The sequence below is a fragment of the Microtus pennsylvanicus genome, chromosome 3 (genome assembly GCF_037038515.1).
Source record: "Microtus pennsylvanicus isolate mMicPen1 chromosome 3, mMicPen1.hap1, whole genome shotgun sequence".
NCBI lineage: Eukaryota > Metazoa > Chordata > Mammalia > Rodentia > Cricetidae > Microtus > Microtus pennsylvanicus.
In genome coordinates, this window is record NC_134581.1 from 117,891,978 (window position 1) to 117,911,343 (window position 19,366).

At 39.2% G+C, this 19,366-nt stretch overlaps 1 protein-coding gene across 3 annotated transcripts in view; it reads left to right on the forward strand.

Annotated features, from left to right (window-relative positions):
• Slc26a7 (solute carrier family 26 member 7) overlaps positions 1–12,849 on the forward strand; it is a 109,454-nt gene extending 96,605 nt beyond the window's left edge. For all 3 annotated transcript variants that reach the window (XM_075966933.1, XM_075966935.1, XM_075966934.1), the window contains 4 exons: positions 3,251–3,351; positions 7,338–7,392; positions 7,474–7,577; positions 8,930–12,849. In XM_075966933.1, coding sequence (XP_075823048.1) covers positions 3,251–3,351; positions 7,338–7,392; positions 7,474–7,577; positions 8,930–8,965 — 296 coding nt within the window. In that variant the 3' untranslated portion in view covers positions 8,966–12,849. The remainder of the gene's footprint in view (positions 1–3,250; positions 3,352–7,337; positions 7,393–7,473; positions 7,578–8,929) is intronic.
• Positions 12,850–19,366: the final 6,517 nt, after the last annotated feature.

Below are 19,366 nucleotides of genomic sequence, written 5' to 3' on the forward strand. Positions count from 1 at the left end.
TGTCTCTATCTCCATCCATCACCAGATGAAAGTTCTTATCCAAGAGGATAACGATATGTTTTTCCTTGTGTTCACCTTCTTACTTAGCTTCTTTAGGTTCACCAATTGTAGATTCTGTGACCCCTATTTATGGCTAGAAACCAATTATGAGTGAGTACATCCCATGTTCTTCTTTTTGGGTCTGGGATACCTCACTCAGTGTTTTCTATTTCCATCCATTTGCACATATTTTCTTAAGAGTTCTTGATTTTAGGAATAGTAAGAGGTGCTATATATTCAGTGATTAAGAAAGTAGACCTGGCTTCTGTTGTCATGAACCCCAAAGTTTAAGCAAACTTCTACCCTTCTGAAATCCTTCTTTCTCAGCATCTGCCACTTCTTGCTTATTAACATTAAAACATAATAAATAAATTAATTAATTAATTAAAAAAATAAAAAGTTAACAAAGCACTAATATGGTCCACATGCCCTGTAATATGGTATTTCTCATCCTTAGGTGGTGTATTTCTTTTATATTTCTCTACTCTTTCTCTAAAGACTATTATTTTAAACTGTTATTCTTCTATGACTGTCTATACCCATTTTCTTTTCTTTCTTCAGCATCTAAGCACATTTAACCATATTATATCTTCTCAAAGGTTTTCTAAACTTGGACCCGACTTTCTGTGCATCTGCAGTGCTTTTGTGACTGCATGAGATGATCCTGAAAAGACCAGACTACGGCTGAGTGGCTCTGCCTAGCACATGCCACTGGTGGCTGACTCCTCCCCCTCCGGGTTAGTGGACACTAGCAGGAGCTGCTCCTAACTGTCTCAGCCGCACCTAACCATTGCAACTCTGGGCAGCTGTTGTGGCCACAACGTGGCAGGCATTTTTACCTAGTGCACTGACAGTCGATGTGTTGTTGCAAGTTAGGACCTTTTAAAGGGGCCTCTGTACTCCATGAGCAGCAGGCTCGGTGTCTGGGACATTTACAACTTTTTCAGTCTTTATGTGGATTTATGTCCCCATGTTGGGCAATAAATGTAGCAAGCTTCCTTGTTGGACTGTCTTTGGACCATCTTTGTCAGCCTGCAAATAATTACCCAGAGACTTAATATTCATTTTAAAAGCTTGGTCTTAGTTTAGGCTTTTCTCAACTAGTTCTTATAACTTAATTAACCCATATTTTTTCAATCTATGTTCTACCACATGGCTCAGCTACCTCTTCCAATTACGGCATATCTGACTTACTCCAAGTCTGCTGGCAAGATCACACTCCTAGGTTCTTCTTCTCAGTCTCTCTCTCTCTCTCTCTCTCTCTCTCTCTCTCTCTCTCTCTCTCTCTCTCTCTGTGTGTGTGTGTGTGTCTCTCTTTCTCTCACCAAGAGAGGAGCTGAGGAGATGCATACCCAATGGGATGAGCTGTTTCTAGCATACTGCTACCGTAAACAAGATACATATAATTTTATTCTCTAAAAACATTATGCTCAACAAAATTTTTATAGGAAACCCTCAAATACGGAATTCCAGTGTATGCTGTGAACATTAGTCCTGATAAAAGTTTAGTATCTAACTTAGTAAATATATGTACACACACACACATATATCATGTGTGCCACACACTTATTTATTTTTAATTACTTGATACTTAATTATTAGAGACTTTTATGTTTTGAGAGTATAAAAAGTTTCTATATTGTGTAGATGTATTTATGATCACATCAACATTCCACTGTGAAGTGGAATGAATATTCTTTACTTGGAATGAACATTATCACTTTCCCTGCTTCTCAATTGTTTCCCATCTCTGAACCAGGAGCACAGTGATGGGACAGAATAAACAAGAATCCCTGTGGTGTGGAGATCACGGTTAGGCTAATATTGACAACAAAGACACCTACTCAGGAGGACCTAAGTTGTAGCTGCTTTCTGTATTGTTTGAGGTGCTGATGAATGTCTTAGGCAATGAAGGGACAGTGGAAGTCTCCAAGAACGCTTTGCATTCTTTTTCTGGGAGAACAGGGAAACAGGAGCTGGAGGAGCAGGGGATCTTGGGTGTTCACGTGTTAAAGTGCCTCCTGTGGCTAGAACAGACATTTCTATCAAGGCTGCCAGTGAAGGAAACTTTCTTTGATCACTCCAAGGATATTTCCCCTATTTTATAAATTCCTATTGCTTATCATATTTTTAATTTAATTTTAGATCATGTCTATATCAGTTCTATCCAATTTATTAGCTCCTTGAAGAAAGGAATAGGCTCTGGCTAATGCTTGTTATTACCTGCAACATATTTAAAGATTTCTCAAACATATTACATTCTCTGCAGTTAGTTTAGTCAACTGGTTAAAGTGAACTTGTAAGTCGGAAACAAATCCTTTATTGGGACAAGACTTTTCAAATACACCAGGCACTTTGTAGTATTTTCTGGGTGATAACTCTTATGTAACAACTTTCAGTATGCTTCATATTTCCTGATCACCTGTTTTCATATCTATACAGCAGGCTCATGCTGTTTAGTTGGTTGCTGTTGGTTTTTATAGGGTTGGGGGAACTTGGGACACAGCAAATGCAGATTCACTGTGAATTAACTGCAAATTAATGTTAGCCCTTACTCTGGATCTATCTGATGGGGGAATTCCCCTCTGTATCTTGTGAATATATTTCATTACCATTGGCCATTAAAGAAGCTGCTTTGGCTGATGGCTCAGGTGTATTCCTACCTAGCATCTATATCTTAAATTAACTCATTTCTATTAATCTCTGTATCACCAAGGCTGTGTCCTACTGGTAAGGTTCTGGAGTCTTTCTTCTCTGGCAGCTACATGGCATCTCTGACTCCACTTTCTTTCTCTCTGCATTCAGTTTAGTTTTTCACACTTAACTCTATTCTGACCTTCCATTAGCCAAAGCAGCTTCTCTATTAAACAGTGGTCATAAAACATAGTCACAGCATACAGAGGGGAATCCCACATCACCTACCAGCCAAAGAAGCAGTAGATTAGGATAGGGCACCATTCAGAATGTTTGCACTGTGCTTAGAGATAGCTTGCTGGATATCCTTTCAGATTCATTTAGAGTTCTCCTGTCCATCTAATAAAAACAACAAACAAAAGCAGAGCTCAGAAATCATTGGTAACTAACCGAAATTTTAAGAATGAAAGTTCAGAATTACTGTTCGCCGTGAGGCTGCCGTTCCTTTGTTACCGTTCAACCAAGGCAGCAACAGAAGAAATGCAAATTCTAACTAAGGTTTCTGTCTCTCTTACAGAGGAAGCTTCCCAGCCCTGCCCTGGTGAGAAGTGTTCTTTGGTCCTGGATTGCAACGGCTTGACCTTTTTTGACTACACGGGAGTCTCTACACTTGTTGAGGTATCTACGTGGCCTGGGTCAGCCCTGATTCCTTCCCTTCAGTAGCAGGGGTTCTCCTCAACCATCTCAGTGACAGAGTCGAAGCCCCTTTCTCACAGGGGACATAGGACAGTGCACCTCATGCTACAGTAGGGTTGTTTCAGAAGATCCATCTGGATTCTAGACCTACAGGTTAGGGGGTCAAAGTCGTAGGAGCGAGAAGGCTGAGATTGGAGTGGTATCAGGCATAATATCTGCCAGGAAGTGAGTTTTCAATGCTTCTGCGATGAAGAAAAGCCGCCTCAGGGTTGCACCACCCAGCTAATCCTCCTGGTCTCCGCTTCTGCCTGCTCCACTCCCTGAAACCGCTGCATTCACTCCCCTTTTCATGCTGTGGCTGGGAACTGTAATGGAAGTTCAACTCACACAGAGGTGCCCTCTTTTTATTTCTGTCTACCTGATGTTTTGTTTTGTTTGGTTGTTGTGTTAGCTCTGGGACTCTGGTTTAATGACAGAGCGCTGACTAGCAATCAAAGCCTCGGGTTCACTCCCCTGAATAAATATATAAATACATAAACAGAAAAATGGATCAATGGAGTTCAGGTTAATCTGCTTGATACAGCTTCACACTGTGAATTTAGACTGAGATCCTATATACTTTTGTATCTCTTCATTTGCATTTTAAATTGACTTTGAAATTTCTCACCATTGGGTATCTCTTGTCCAAGAAGCACAAAGGTGAGTGCTTAGAAGGACACTGCTTATCCCGAAAACCTGGGTATCCGGCTAGATCTGTCACACACCAGCTATGTGCTGGGGAATCATCCATTGGTTGAAATCTGTTAATTCCTTTGTGGAAAAAATGGCACAAATCAAGGTTTAAGTATTGAAAGAGCCCACTTGTTGGTTTCCAGCTGCTCAGCTTCAAAATAACCACTCAGAAACTATATTTATTAAATCACCAGTTGGCCCACTAGCTTTAGCTTCTTATTTGCTAACTTTTACATCTTAATTTAACCCATCTCTTTTAATTTGTGAATCACCATAAGGTCGTGGCCTACCAGCAAAGTTTCAGCATGTCTATCTCCAGCAGCAGCTCCATGGCTCCTCTCTGACTCTGCCTTTCTTCTCCCAGCATTTCATTTAGTTTTCCCCACCTACCTAAATTCTGCCCAATCAACAGGCCAAGGCAGTTTCTTTATTCATCAATGGTAGTCACAGCATACAGAGCAGAATCCCACATCATTTAAGTACCTAGTCTTTCTTCACTGGAAGACCTTTTGTGGCTGGTATTTTGCTTTTCTCTGTATTGTCTGAGTCTGGCAGTTAAACTCCTGGGAACTCACTTAAAATCTAATTTCTGAGGCCTGGCTATGGTCCCAAGTCTTCCTTTTAAACTCTTATAGGAGACTCCTGCAGGTGGTCTGCGGACCATGGAAAGAAATGTTGTTTGGACTCGATCAGTTAGGCCTGTGTGTGGATTTGTCATTGTTGAATTGCATTTAAATTTGTGGCTGAGATTGTTAGTTGCCTTCTCTAGATGTTTGAAAACACTTCTTAGAATCGGTGAAGAAGACAAAAAGTTACCTACTGCCCTTGAGCTCAGGGTTGAAGGCTGACAGTTAAGATGAATCAAGCAATCCAGACACTGGGCATGCTAATATATAAAGGGCTTTTTTTTTTTTGGAACCATGGTAATGGATTAAAGATTATATATGCTGGATTAAGACAATTGATACAATTTATTTTTAAATTGGCAGGAAAATATACTTGCACTTGACATGGTATTTTTCCTTGTATATACAAGGCTGTCAGTTTTGTACCTGCTTCTATTTTTTTTGACCATGTTACTGTTTGGTTTGTTGCATCATGGCTACATTATAATGTGTGTAAAGAACACTGGCTTTAAGAACAGAAAAATTCTGGAGTCTCATCCCCCCAATACTAGTTCTGTGCTTGGAGATAAAATTTATTTTCATTCTTTCTCTTCCCCTGTATGTGTGTCATATGTGTGTGAACACATGAATGATACATGTGGATGTCAAAGGTCAGCTTCAGGCTTCAGCCCTTGCTTTCCACCTTGTTTGGGATAGTATTTCTTTGTCATATGCGGAGTAGCTGATGTGGGAGTTACAGGGACTTTTCCTGTCTCTGCCTCCCATCTCTCAGGAGCCGTGGACTGTCCTGCCTATGGCATCCACCTTTCTTTATGTCTCTTCTAAGGCGTCAACCTCAGGTGTTGGTGCATGTGTGACCAGTGCTTTACCTACTGAGCCAGCTCCCTGGCTCCCATTTGTTTGCTCTTCTATACACTAGAAGTAGAGTGCTCCAGCTCATCACACTGTGAGCTCAGAGATGAAGTATGATACAGGAAATACTCAGTAAAGAAGTGGCCAGCATAGTTAGGGAACACTCAGAAATGCCAACATTTAGTATTACTTTTCTCACTTTAAAAAGTCACTTCTTGAGCTAGTGAGTTGCCTCGGTAGGTAAAGGTGCTTGCCAGAAGCCTGACATGTTGAGTTGATCTCCAGAACAGCATAAACATAGAAAGAATGAACTGATTCCACAGATTTTTTAAATCTCCATCACTGTTGTGTGCTTGTGGGTGGCACAAACATACACACAGTAGTACTATATATATATATATATATGTGTGTGTGTGTGTGTGTGTGTGTGTGTGTGTGTGTTTAGATGTATATGGGTATACATATACATATATTTAAAAGTTTTAAAACCATTTCTTAAAGTGAAAATAATATATTTGCAAGCAAGATTATTTCTTAGTTTCAACTACTCCGGGGCTGAGTCTAGAGACAAGAACAGCGGGGTCCCTCCAGCCATGTCAGCTTCCCTGCGTTTGACCAACCCTTTGGATTGTTTAGTTACTTCATCATGAAGAGCACTGATGTGATCCTGGGGTTCTGCAGTGAAAGGAACTAAGTGACTTCTATTTATTTTTTCACTGGGAACAGGGGTAAGGGATGGGGAGTGGGGTGCAGTTTGGTGAAATGGAGATTGTATTTATCAACATCAACAAGTCACCCAAAATAGCATTGTGCTTGTGCTCCATTGGGCTTTAGAGAAAGTCAAACACTGAGAGGTCACCTTGAATTAATCACATTAACTTACAGAAGCAGGAGTCATTCATTCAATGACAAAGTCAGAGCCCACGTTTTATTTTTTCGTGTTCTTTAATTTATACTCAAATTGAAACAACTCTGATTAATCTACTATTCTCGTTTTGAAGGAATGACTTACTGATGGAAAGGAATTATGTATCTATAATGCATATGGTTACAATACAGTCTAGATTGTATTGTAAGTGCTGCTGACATGTCTTCCATATAAGATGCATCACTCTCACATGACCAGTTCCAGCTGTAAATGAACCTTTGCATGCACATTAGGCAAACTTCATGGTCTTATTTTGCTTTTGATGAATTTAAGACCAGTAGTTCATAAACTGATTCTGGTTGAGGTGTCTAGGAGTTAGGTGTTAAGGCCTTAGTGCACTCAAGTGTTAGTTAAACTTTTTCACCTTAATGGACTTTTAAAGCAGGGAAATTTGGTTCAGGTTATAATGAGGTTTAATAGCTGGGTTTTACTGAGTCAATGAAATATTCCTAAATTATTAAAGTTAGCGGGCTAGCACCCTTATCACTTCCACAGATTGGTCCTTGACTTTCCGTAAAGATGTTGACAGCATTTTATTAATCATTCCTACAGGGGAGAAAAAAACTGTTTTCATTTTTCTAAAGAAATGATGATATGAGCAGCTACATTTAGTCTCTGCAGAATACATGTTTCACTGTATGAATCTTCTGGAGCTTACTGGACATGGCCTTAACTGTGTAACAATGCCTCCCTCTGGTGGTTTGACTTCAGAGACACTGTTTTTTATCATTTGTCTTCCCTGGGAATTATCCTTCCCTGCCCAAACCTAGTTCCTCCCTGCAGTCTGCTGCCCTGAACTAACTATGAGCATGTTCCTTTACTTCTTCCAGCTTTACCTGGATTGCAAGAGCAGGGGTATCGATATGTTCTTAGCCAACTGCACAGGTAAGAGTGTGTCGTCGGCTGACACCAAGTGACGGCCTTGGATGTCCTACCTGTCTTCACACATCTCGTGCTTCCCTGCAGCATCCTTGATCAAAGCGATGACATACTGTGGAGACCTAGACACTGAGAGGCCAATCTTTTTTGACTCAGTACCTGCTGCAATAAGTATCATCCAGGCAAATAAGGTGAGTTGGCTAAGCTAGCAAGCACGCACTGTAAGGAAAACTAGCCTACACAATCAAGGGTTTTGGAATATTATAGTGGTTCCCTTCCCACTGGTACCAAAAAAATCCATGAATATTCCTTCCTTTTGCGTCTGACAGTTTACTGTAAGTAAAGGAATGAGTCTATTCCACTTTGTAGACAAGTTATGAACAATTGTTAAATAATTGGGACCTTTTAATGCTGTCGTGGATTAGAGATTTTGATGTCACCTATCAAGTGCAGATTCTTTGCTTTAATGGCCTTTCAAGATCCACTGTCCAGAAAGCTGATCTTGGCTTTCTCCAGTGCAGAAATACTAAATATAGATATTTAAATATATTTTTATATTTAGATAGTCTTGTCATTATGATCATTTATGTTGTTATTTTTAAAAATATCCTTTACAGAGTCTAGTGGTCACATGACTTCAAGAAGACAAATTACTGTGGGGTATTGGGCCTTTGGGTTTAGTTTTACAATGAATCCCAGAGCTGTGGTTTCCTGCAATTTTCCTACAACTTTTGTATCATTTTGCCTTCTTCTTACCCAGGGTGACATTAGTGCTTCCTCCAGTGAGCTTTGTCATTTTCAGTCAGAACAATATGCAGTTCCCAAATAATAACTGCCATTATTAGCATGTATTACCTACTGTGTTCTAGAACAGTCTAAATGCCTCGCTCATATTAATTAAGTAAATTTGCCACTGCGTATGAGGTAGATACTCTCATTTAGCCAATTTTTAGAACTAGGAAATGGTGTGGTAAGTCCTTCTCTATGTGTTTCTTTTATTGGTTAATGTATAAATCTTTTTTGGCCAGTGGCTTAGCAGAACAGAGGTAGGCAGGAAAACTAAAACGAATGCTTGGAGAAGGAAGGTGGAGTCTAGAGAAGCCATGTAGCCTCCACCAGAGACAGACACCTGCCAGAATCTTACCCAGTAAGTCACAGCCATGTGGTGATACAGAGATTAATAGAAATGGGTTAGTTTAGGATATAAGAGCTAGCCAATAAGAAGCTAGAGCTAATAGGCCAGGCAGTGATTTAATTAATACAGTTTCTATGTGGTTATTTCTAGTCTCGGCAGCTGGGAATGAGCAAGCAGCTTCCACCAACAAGGAATACCAAGTACAAAGGAGGTCACTCCATTTAGCTTGTGATAGTCAGTCATGGCTCTTGGGCTTGGGGCTTCCTCCCACACTGCTGTGCTCCTACACCTCTGAGATGTCCACTTTCGTACCACGACCTGTGGCTGCCTTCTGCTACTGCCTGTCTTCCAGTGTAGTTATGATTAGGAGATTTGTGAGTGATGGGTGCTTATTTCTTCCTCTTTCAGAATCTGAGCAAGGCCAGCGATCATAGCGAAGTCTGAGGCCCACGCGATGAAGTACACATCTCATCCTCAGCAACTGCCCTGAAGGGGCTGGATGTTGACATTTTGCACAAATATTGGTTATGGATGTTGTATACGACCTCTATTCCAATGAGAATGATAAGAGTTAGCAACTGCATTGTCAGTGACCAGGACTTGCTGGCCCTTTATTTTTCTAATCTTTCTTAATAAACAGATTCATTTAGTTATTTTATATAGAGAACAATATGCATGCAGCTTTAGTTTACTAAATAGTAAAGATGCATTTATTTCCTTTTATGAGAGTATTTTGTATGGTCTTATTTCTATTTTGTTGTAAGCTAACAAATGGAGGAACACTTTGATCAGAAGTGGTTTGGACTATTTATAAGCCATCTGTAAAAAAAAAAAATAAGATCATGTAACTAATCCATAAAAAGAAGTTAGCAAATGTGCCATTTCCCATAGTTTTTACTCCAAAGATATTCAAACATCAGTAAGGTAAAGTATTGCCATCTGCAGTGAAGAATGAAATTCACAGAAATAAAGCCATTGGAACAAAAGACAAACTAGAAGACAGTGACGCCAATACTCATCCACACCATCACTCTGGCAATGTTCTTGTGTTCACCGATGCTTTGTGTGTGGCAGAAAACTGCTGTTTTAGCAAAACTGAGTTCTTGCCATTAGTCTGCCTCATTGTGAGTACTGGAAGCCTTTCGGGTGTCCTGTTGGATAGCTCTCCTCTCTGCAGTGGCACATGGAAGACGTTCTGCCTGCAGCCTTTTTTTACTGCAATCAGAGACTATGAGAATTTAGCATCTAATATTTTTCAGATAGGCTCTTTTAGATGACAAAGTATCATGAGTTGAGTGGTTTTATGCTGTTTTTATACAAGATTATCTTTTGAAATTGTGAATTTTCTATTTGAGAGACACCAAGTCAATAAAATTTAATCGTTTATTTATCTTTGCCAAGATAGATAGATGGATAGATAGGTAGATAGATGGATACATACATAGATACATGATAGATAGATAGATAGATAGATAGATAGATAGATAGATAGATAGATGACAGACAGACAGATGGCAGATGGGTCTCCCTTGTATATTTCCACTTTCTTTTGTTAGAGATAAACTTGGATTTGATTTTTCTGTAAATTTACCGAAATAACAGGATAATTGGCAACACTAAGAGCAGGATAGAAGTGTAGGCATTTTTATGCTTGTATATTTTATTTTTAATTATATACAAGTGTTTGATTCACAATTTTCTAACAAATTATCTTTCATAAGAAGTCATAGATTACAATTATGCTTTATTCTTAATGGCGATTGAATTATTCTAGAGAGTAACACTATCAAAAAAAGCCAGGGAGTTTGAAAATCAAGTTAAAAATAGAAATTAAAAATTGACCACCTATAAGTGTTGTAGGGAGGCCACTCGTTTATTCCCAGCTGCTCAGTCCTGAAATAATCACATATAAACCATATTATTTGCCATACTGTTTGGCCAATAGCTTAAGCATATTTCTGGCTAACTCATATCTTAAATTAACACTGTGTGTCGCCACAAGACTGTGGCTTACCAAGTAAAGTCCTGGTGTCTGTCTCCAGCAGGACTACACGGCTTCTCTCTGGCTTTGCCTCCTTTCTTCCAGCATTCAGTTTAGTTTTCCCCACCTAGCTCTACTATACCCTACCACAGGCCTAAAACCGTTTCTTTATTAACCAATGGTATTCGCAGCATACAGAGGGGAATCCCACACCACTCAAGGGCATCTGTATGAACAAAACCTAATTCCTATCCAAGTGACATATTGAAATATGACTCAGCAAGTGTGTGGTAAGCATTCATATGATCCCTAATTTTAGCACCTCAGTTTTTGGTAAGATGAAATAATAAAATTAAAATACCGAAAATAGTGTTCCAAATTTTCATGGTCATTTTAATTTTTACCGATACAAACCGAACAGAGCAGTATTGGTTCCCAAAGCCACCGTCTCTTCATTGTCAATCTGGTTAGTAACAAGGCAGGTGAGCACTGCTTATCATATAGGGTTCCAAGTGGAGATCGAGGGAGAGCTATAAATAGCTTCCTTATTAAAAGGAGTTTTATTCTGCGTCATCCATTTGCATTATTGTAAAGGTGCATGGTGGTGATATTCTCTATCTTCAGTCCATTGATCCCTGCCATATAATCATGAGCCATGAAAAGCCGAAAAAATAAATATGTTATGGTACATATAAATTGATATTTTACTATAAAAGTTTGGCCTATAATTGAGCTCATGAATTATAGGCATTTTAAATTTGTTGTAGACTATGGGCCATGGCTGACATTAAAACCATCACAGCTAATTGTTGGATGATTTGTTCTCTGTTGTTATAGTATTGAGATAGTATTGTCTAGGAAATTGCGTGTGAGTACATTTAAGTATTTATAGTATAAGTTTGATGCATACAAAGTTGACACCATTAATTTCAGTGTCAAATATTAATGTTATATTCAAAGGCAAAGAAGATCAAATCACACACTGTGTTAAGTCCACTGTGCTATAGTTTATTCCAAGACCACGATGACTGTTTGCCCAAAGAAAGTCTCTTGAATTAAGTTCTGAGAGTCCAAAAGCTGAATATAAGTTTTAGACATACAAGTGTCTATTTCAAAAAAGAAGCAGAAAACAGAGAAGCCACAAGACCCCTCCACTGTTGCAATGCTTCCGTCAGCACACCGACCTGTTCTAATGGGCTATCTCATTTTTACATGATGAACTCTTCCCATAGTACCTGATATAATAAAATAGCATTAAAAAACAAAACTGACCTATACAGGTGTTGTGAGACTAATATGGCAGATATGAAATATGTAACCAGGAAAAGATGTTAACATTTATGCAAATTAAATGCCCTTAAATTTTGCCATTTGTCTTCCATTTTAAAGGTTATTTGCCCTCAATTATATAATTTCAACATCATAAAGTTTAGCTTAAACTACTTTGCAATAATTTATTTGACAGATCTCCCATGCAGTGTGATGAGGAGAGAGATCTTTCTTTTTTAATGAAAACATTAATGTGTTAATATCACATATGAGTAACGCCTGACATTTAATGTTCGTTGAAATATGTTGGTATGTTGCTGAACATACAGACAACTCTGAAATGCCAATTTTATGTTCTGTGGGTTGATCCAATTCAGTACCAAATATGCCTTTGACAGTGAGTTTGTTGCCAGATAGATTTCAAAGAGGGAGTTAAGTGGTGCTTTCTCATTCCAAAGACGTAGTTAAAAATCATGTAGTCCAATATGCTGCGCTTATTTTTATATTTTTCCATGCACTTAATTATTGTTTTTTATAATTATTTGTACTAACTCAGCATGTAGCAACCAATTTACGTGGAAATAAATTGAAATATGATAAGTACAATTTTTTGTGGGTTTGTGTCTATCATTTCAGAGTACTCCCCTGCAAAGCAAATTGTACATATTGCTTTTTTGCTCTGACCGCAGAATAGAATGTGTTGGAAATTCTTGGAAGTGTTCCTTATTCCTAGCAATTTGTTCTTACAAAGTTTCAGCCTGGGTCTACAAATGTCAGTGTCTTGATTTATGTACCACTGAAAGGGACATGTTTTTTCTGTTGTTTCTTCCTTTGGTTTTAGTTTTTTTTTTTTGTTTTGTTTTTGCTAGTACTGTAATTGCATAACATTGTTGTGCCAGGCTTCTTTTTTTTTGTTCTAATTTTAATTGGTATCTGTCTTTTTATTCTCTGCTTGTGTTCTTTGCTATGTGTTTTTGTCCTTCCTGGGTTCTGAGGCTGAGTTTAACTTTAATGGAGACTGTTCAAAAACAAGAAAATAAAGCCTTGTTTCCTTATTCATTGGAGATATAGTAGAGAATAAAAACAGAAAAACAAAAACATCCCTGCCCTCCAGTGTTTGCATTCTAACCAGGGCTTCAGAAAATAAACAGGATGTGTTTACAACATTTCTATTGCGAGTTGAATTATATGCCAAGAACATGATAAAGAAAATCAATTAAATGTACATCCTGAGGTTAGACACTCTCCGTAGGTGGATAGCAATACAAATGGGAGTGTCTAAACAGTCAGGGTAGATTACTGTGACCAGGCTGACAGGCTTAGACACTGTCTGGTCTTCCTTACAGTACCTGAGGTGGAACATCCAGGATGGAGGTAGCTGATATGAGTTCTATTAGATCTTTCTTCCCTTGTAGGCTGTGCCTTCTCACTATTGGGGACAGTGAAAAGGGGAAAAGCCTTCAGCATTTCTTTGTATAAGGATCCACCCTCATGACACCGAGGTTAACTTTACTTCAGTCCTTATAGATATTGTTTCCAAGTAGAATTCAATGCATAGCTTTATTCTTTTGACATCTCCTGTATTTGTTTTCCCCTCGAATTTAAAAATGAATTCATTAAAACTCTGTGACCCAGAGGTCTTACCTCTGTTTAGCACTAATTCTAAACTCTGACACCCCAAATTTTATTGAAATGTTATCTTAGTCATATGTGGCTCAGAATTCAAAGTGTGATTTATTTCTACACCAAAGTTCTCTATTTAGCACAAACCTGTGCTAAATGCAAGCTCTAACCCCCGCCTCCGAAATACAGTAAAAGGACAAGCAGAAGAAGGAAGATCTTGTCTAAAGAACGTAAATGAAAGAAGGGAACAATAGGCACCAACCAAGAAAAAAACCCAGCATGCCAAGTGCTCTAGATTCAGGTTCATTAATTTTTTTTAAATATTTATTCACTTATCAACTGTGTGCGCATGTGTATATATTCAAGTGTGTAAGAGAGCATGCATGCACAAGAGAGGCAGAAACAGACAGACAGACAGGTTTGGGGAGTTGGTTCTTTTCTTCCTGCCATGAGGATTGCAGGGATTGAATTCAGGTTGTTAGTCTACACAGCAAGGATCTTTATCCATCCAGCCATTTGTTTGCATCCCAGATGCAGTAAATCTTAAATCGTGAAAATTATCCTCTATAGTCCACTGATTCTCCACATTCTGGATGCTCTAGAGTGGAAACCTTGCCTCCAAATCTCCAGACTTGCTCCCAAACCCCGTGACTCTACAAACTATCAAAACATAGTTCCACAGCTCCAATTGAACCATCACTGTCTCTTGCAGTTCACACTGGCGGTGTGGGCATTGGTGTGACTCAGTTTCTACTCCTGCTGAGGTGATGGATTAACTTCACAACAAAACAATCAGTGGTGGCCATTTTATGTCCCCATCAGGTTTTTGTGCCACTTCCTCCAAGAACGGATTGGACAGACAGCGAGGAGTACAAACAGGGGATTGCTTTGTTGTCAGCTTAGGATCAACAACTTCTAAACAGAATGAAACACCTTAAAACTGATTTCCACTTGGGACTTAAGTGAGACAGGTTTGAAGTTGGAGCAGCAGCAGCATGCTAGCCAAGAGCTGCTGTAGCTCTGAGAAGCATTACGCCTCAAAAGCACTGAGGGCTTGAGAGCACCCAGACTAAAAGTGGTCCTTTGCACAGGAGTTTGCAGGCATTAGCAGAAAAACCTGGGCTTCCACTCTCAGAAGCCATGGTTCGTAGAGGCAGCTGTGGGGACAAGCTCCCTCCTGCAGTATGGTTTCCGATCTTCAAGGAGGATTTTTGTTGGCTGGGGCAGGAAGAATTCCCTCTTTCTGCACCTGCGAGTGGGGTCCAGGCATCTGGGTGGAGCTCCCAACCCAGGGCAGAAGCTTCAAGTGATTGGCTGAATGTCGGTATGTAAATGAGGTGAAAATGGTGACAGGCAGGGTCTCAAAAGCTGGGCATAGGAGGAAGCAGGGAAAGCAGAATTATCAAAAATTGCTAAGTTAACAGTCAGACCCAGAGGTCTTTGTCCGGGTAGGGAACTCCAGGGAAAGTTTCCATCCCTGGTTATTGAGGCAAATTTGCAGGTTACTTACAGCTTCTGACTGCTAGATTCAGCTCTCAGTGTTTCGATGCTAGAAAGACACAGTTAAGGTGCAGGCCAGCTTGATTTCTGGTGAGTGCTTTTCTCTTGGTCCACAGAAAATGCTTTCTCTGAGCGCCTATCATGGTGTAAGACCTGATTCTTATGTACTAGATTTTCTCATATGTACACTAATTTTCTGAGATTGGGGACTCGAACTCACGACCTGGTACGATCTTGTCCATATATAGACACACTAAAGGGCTGGATTTCCACATATGAGCTTTGAAAGAAGAAAACTTAGTCCACAGCAAAGACTTACACATTTTCTACACATTACTAATTTCCCTTTTTCATGCCAACAAAACACAGAGTTATTAGTCACTGGTGAGTTGCCCTTACTCCTGTAAATAACCTCCTCTCCATGCTCCTATAAGCACTTCTAATAAAATTCATTAGGTTATCAAAAAAAAGTTAGAAAGACATGAAATAGGATGACTAGTAATAAAGAGGGAAGGGCCAGCGGAAGCAAGAGGGCTGGAAAATCTAAAATCCAAAATATATTACATACATTGTATGAAAATCTCACAAGGAAACACTATCGTACATAACTAATATATGTTAATTAAACACAAAGAAAATGGGTTACTTCCATCTATATTATTTTATATAAGAATACAATAGTTGATCCTGGGGGTGTACTCAAAACATTCTGGTATGAGAATTAGAAGTTCAAAGCCTGCCTGAGCTATAGAATGACTTCACGTCCATTCACGGCAACTTCTTGACTCCTTGCTCAAAAAAAGTAAACAGTGATATAAAATCCATTTTAAAAAATCAATAAATAGTTAATTTGAAAAAAAGAACGGTTGGTGAGTGGCTATGCACACTGAGGATTTAAAGTAGAGCTGATTGTTTATCATATATGAAAGTTTTTAAGATTTTTTTATAATATTACCTTTTGAGATAAATAATAAAGTGACTGATCCTTTCTTTATAACGGCAAAATGCAGCCTGCCAGTAAAAGAAATGGCTGAGAAAAATGCCTTGCTTGCTGACACTTTGTTCATCAATAATAAATTGCTTGGACACAAATGAATGTGAGCTCTTGGGGATAATCGTTTTTCACCTGCAATACATAGACTGTTTAATCATGTCAGGGAGATGGGAAGCCTGTTGCTTTTCACCTGTATTCATTATAATCATTCACTTGGAAAATAGAACATAGCCATGTCATTTTTATGTTTCTTAAAAGATTTCCTAGGATATATAAACTGTAAAGGAAAAATAAAGATAGAGAGATGATAGAGAGAACCTATAAAGTACACAGTGACAGATGCTTAGTAGCAGAAGGCCTAGGTCCAGTCCTCTGTGCTGTAAAATCAAGCGACCCACCTATCAACTAACCTGCTACTCGGCAGAGTAGCACAGACATGACTAGCTGTTCTTAGCTAATCTGACGTGGCTGGATTATGGAATAAAGTCAGGTTGTCAGAACTGGGTTCATAATAGACCAATGACTTGGAAGCTAGATGCCATATTCTGGCAATGGCTGTAATGATGACTGATCTAACGAAGGTAGACTAACGTTTCCTCAACTATTCTAGACAGTTTCACCAATGACAGAGGCAGCTACATAACAGAATCTTAAAAAATTTCCACCATAGTTGGGGTATTTATTTATTTAAGTATGTATGTATGTATTTTGCTTTGTGGTGTGTTCTGTGCTTTCAGGAAAGGTTAAGTTAGCACTAAATAGTTAAGCATTCTAAATCTATTCCAAAATATCTAGTACTTGAAAATCCAAAGTTGTTTTCTATTGATTTGCTAGCAAAAAGTGGTTATTCTGTATAAGTATAGGAAGCTGTCCAGTGTGTTTTTTCTATCTGAAGCCTCTGGCTTTTCCAGGAAAATGGGTACTTAGTTTATACTTTGAGAATTCATACTTGAGAAGGGCAGTTGCTCTGCTTTTGTCTTATTATTATTATTGTTTATTCTTCTCTCATACAGTACATCCTGACTGCATTTTCCCCTCCCCCACTCCTCCCAACCCCCCACCTCCTCTGTTCCCCAGATCTACTGCTCCTCCATTTCCCTTGAGAAAAGAACAGGTCTCCCAGGGATATCAAGATACAATAAGACCAGGCACAAACCCTCATATAAAGGTTGGACAAGGCAACCCAGTAGGAGGAACAGAGTCCAAAGTACAGGCTAAAGAGTCAGTCACCCTCCAGTCCCACTGTTAGGAGTCCCACAAGAATACCAGGTTACACAACCATAACATACACGCAGAGGACCTAGTGTAGACACATGCAGGTTCCATGTTTACCGCTTCAGTCTCTTTGAGCCCCATACGAGCCCCACGTAGTTGATTCTATGGATTGTGTTCTCCTGGTGTCTTCAACTCCTCTGGTTCCTATGATTCTTTCTTCCCTGTTCTGTGGGGGTTTCTCAGCTCCATGAGGAGGAACCTGGTAGAGATGTTCTGCCTTTAGAATCAGTCAATAAAGACATAAAACTGGAATTCTGTTGTTATTTCCTTCACCTATAATTTTGGCTTTTTCCAAATTCTTAGTTTTAATGCAATTTATGGTTTTGTGAAATGGGGGAGGAGGGGTTAATGGGTCTTCTCTTCCACTCCCGCTTGGTTTCAAGCTTCCACACTCCATGTTCCTTCCCCTCTGCCTTGCACAAGTTTCCGAGCTTCCCATATTCTTAAAAAGTTAGGAGGAATTTGCTGTTTTAGCAAGAGGGCCTTGTGCCTTTCTTTAAGCTCATGAAGTCTGGATGGTCAGAAGGATGTGAAGATCAAGGCCACAGGCAGAAAGACTGAAGCACTCCAAAGAGGAAGTTGGTTGGATGACTGAATGTATCGTTGTAGGATTTCCAGACTGTCTAAATACTCTCCCAGTCAAGGTATCTACTTCCCTGGCCTGAAGTTCTTCTCACCATTAGCCTAACGTTTTCATCATTTATCTGGGGTGGAGTAAGTAGGATAAGAAATAAAATGCACACAGAAACTAGTCTGGTATATTGGTCTCCTGAAGAATAATTGATCTAAATAGCTCGAAAGACATTATCACCTAAAGAACAAAGCAGAGCATACACATTGCTGAGGAAAGATGACTGAGGATGTCCGGGTCCTGCTTAGAGCAGAGCTGAGAAAGGTAATGTGATCTTGGTGGCAAGCTGGTCATAAGGCAGGACAAGGGATGAGTCATGTCCCTGACATTCATGGGCAACAGGTTGTATTTTCACCCCCAACTTAGCTACATAGACATGTTGAAACTGAAGCTCACGCCGTAGAATATAATCCTCTTATGTAGGAACATTGTCTGATCTTTGAATCTGTGTTCTTTGCTTTGATTATGGAATTAAAATTTGAGAAAAGCAGTGTGGCTGCCAAAATCAGTTGATCTAGGATTCTTGTTTCAGCTGTTCCCTCCATTTTCCATTTCCTTTATTCACATGTCATGAAAATATAGAAATATCACCTGTTTACTTAATAGAATTAAGAACTAAATTGATGCTTGCACATTTTTTTTAAATAATGGAAATGTAAGTTTTATAATATACCTACACAAGAATTGCTGTAGGATTTACCAAGCATCCACCTTCAGACAGCCCACACAGGGCCCAAGCAATCAGGCTCCTATGAGTAGTTAGAAACAAAGGGGGTTTTAAAGCTTAGGATCATAATCACAAAGACTTCCTTCAGTCTGATATTTCTTAGCTCCTCACTTTCAGCTCTTGCTCTTTTTCAGTTTATGGGTCAGCCGCAATGAATTGTGGCTCTGCAGATGCCCCTTCTATTATTCTTAGGGAACAGAATTTGACTGTGTCGTTATGTCATGTGATTGTGTAGTTACTTCGCAATGAAAAGGAATGCATCATATGGTGTTCATGTTCTCATCATGACCACGGATATCACTAGAAATGAGTCTTCCAGTACCAGAAAACACGTGAAATCTACAAATGTTTTATGGGCTAATTTCTATAATTATTCTAACACTTCAACTTGTACTTAGTATGTTCCATCATGGAAATTTTATGAACCTGTACCATCCCTAATATATTACTGCGGCCGCAGAAGATAACGATCCCGTCCTCTGGATTGCTTCCACATATCTCCTTTAAAAGCCCAATGTAAAAGGAAGGAGGTTCTCTTATAGCCCAAGGCTACAGATGTAATTATTTTCCTTCAACACCTTCATTGTAATTCCCTGGGCAATGGTATCAGAGTGAATTATAGCTGAACCTTTTCTTCCACACATATGGTGCTGGAATAAAGAGATGGTGTCAACACTATTACTCAGCTACTTTCTGTTCGGCGATTAAGGCTGATGTAAACTCTCACAGCTAGAGAGAAAATGATATTCACATATTAATCACTGCCAGATGTGGGAATATGTGCCTTCAACTTTTATTTTATGGATTATGCTTGCTCTGGTTTATTCTTTATTTGCCTTCTAACT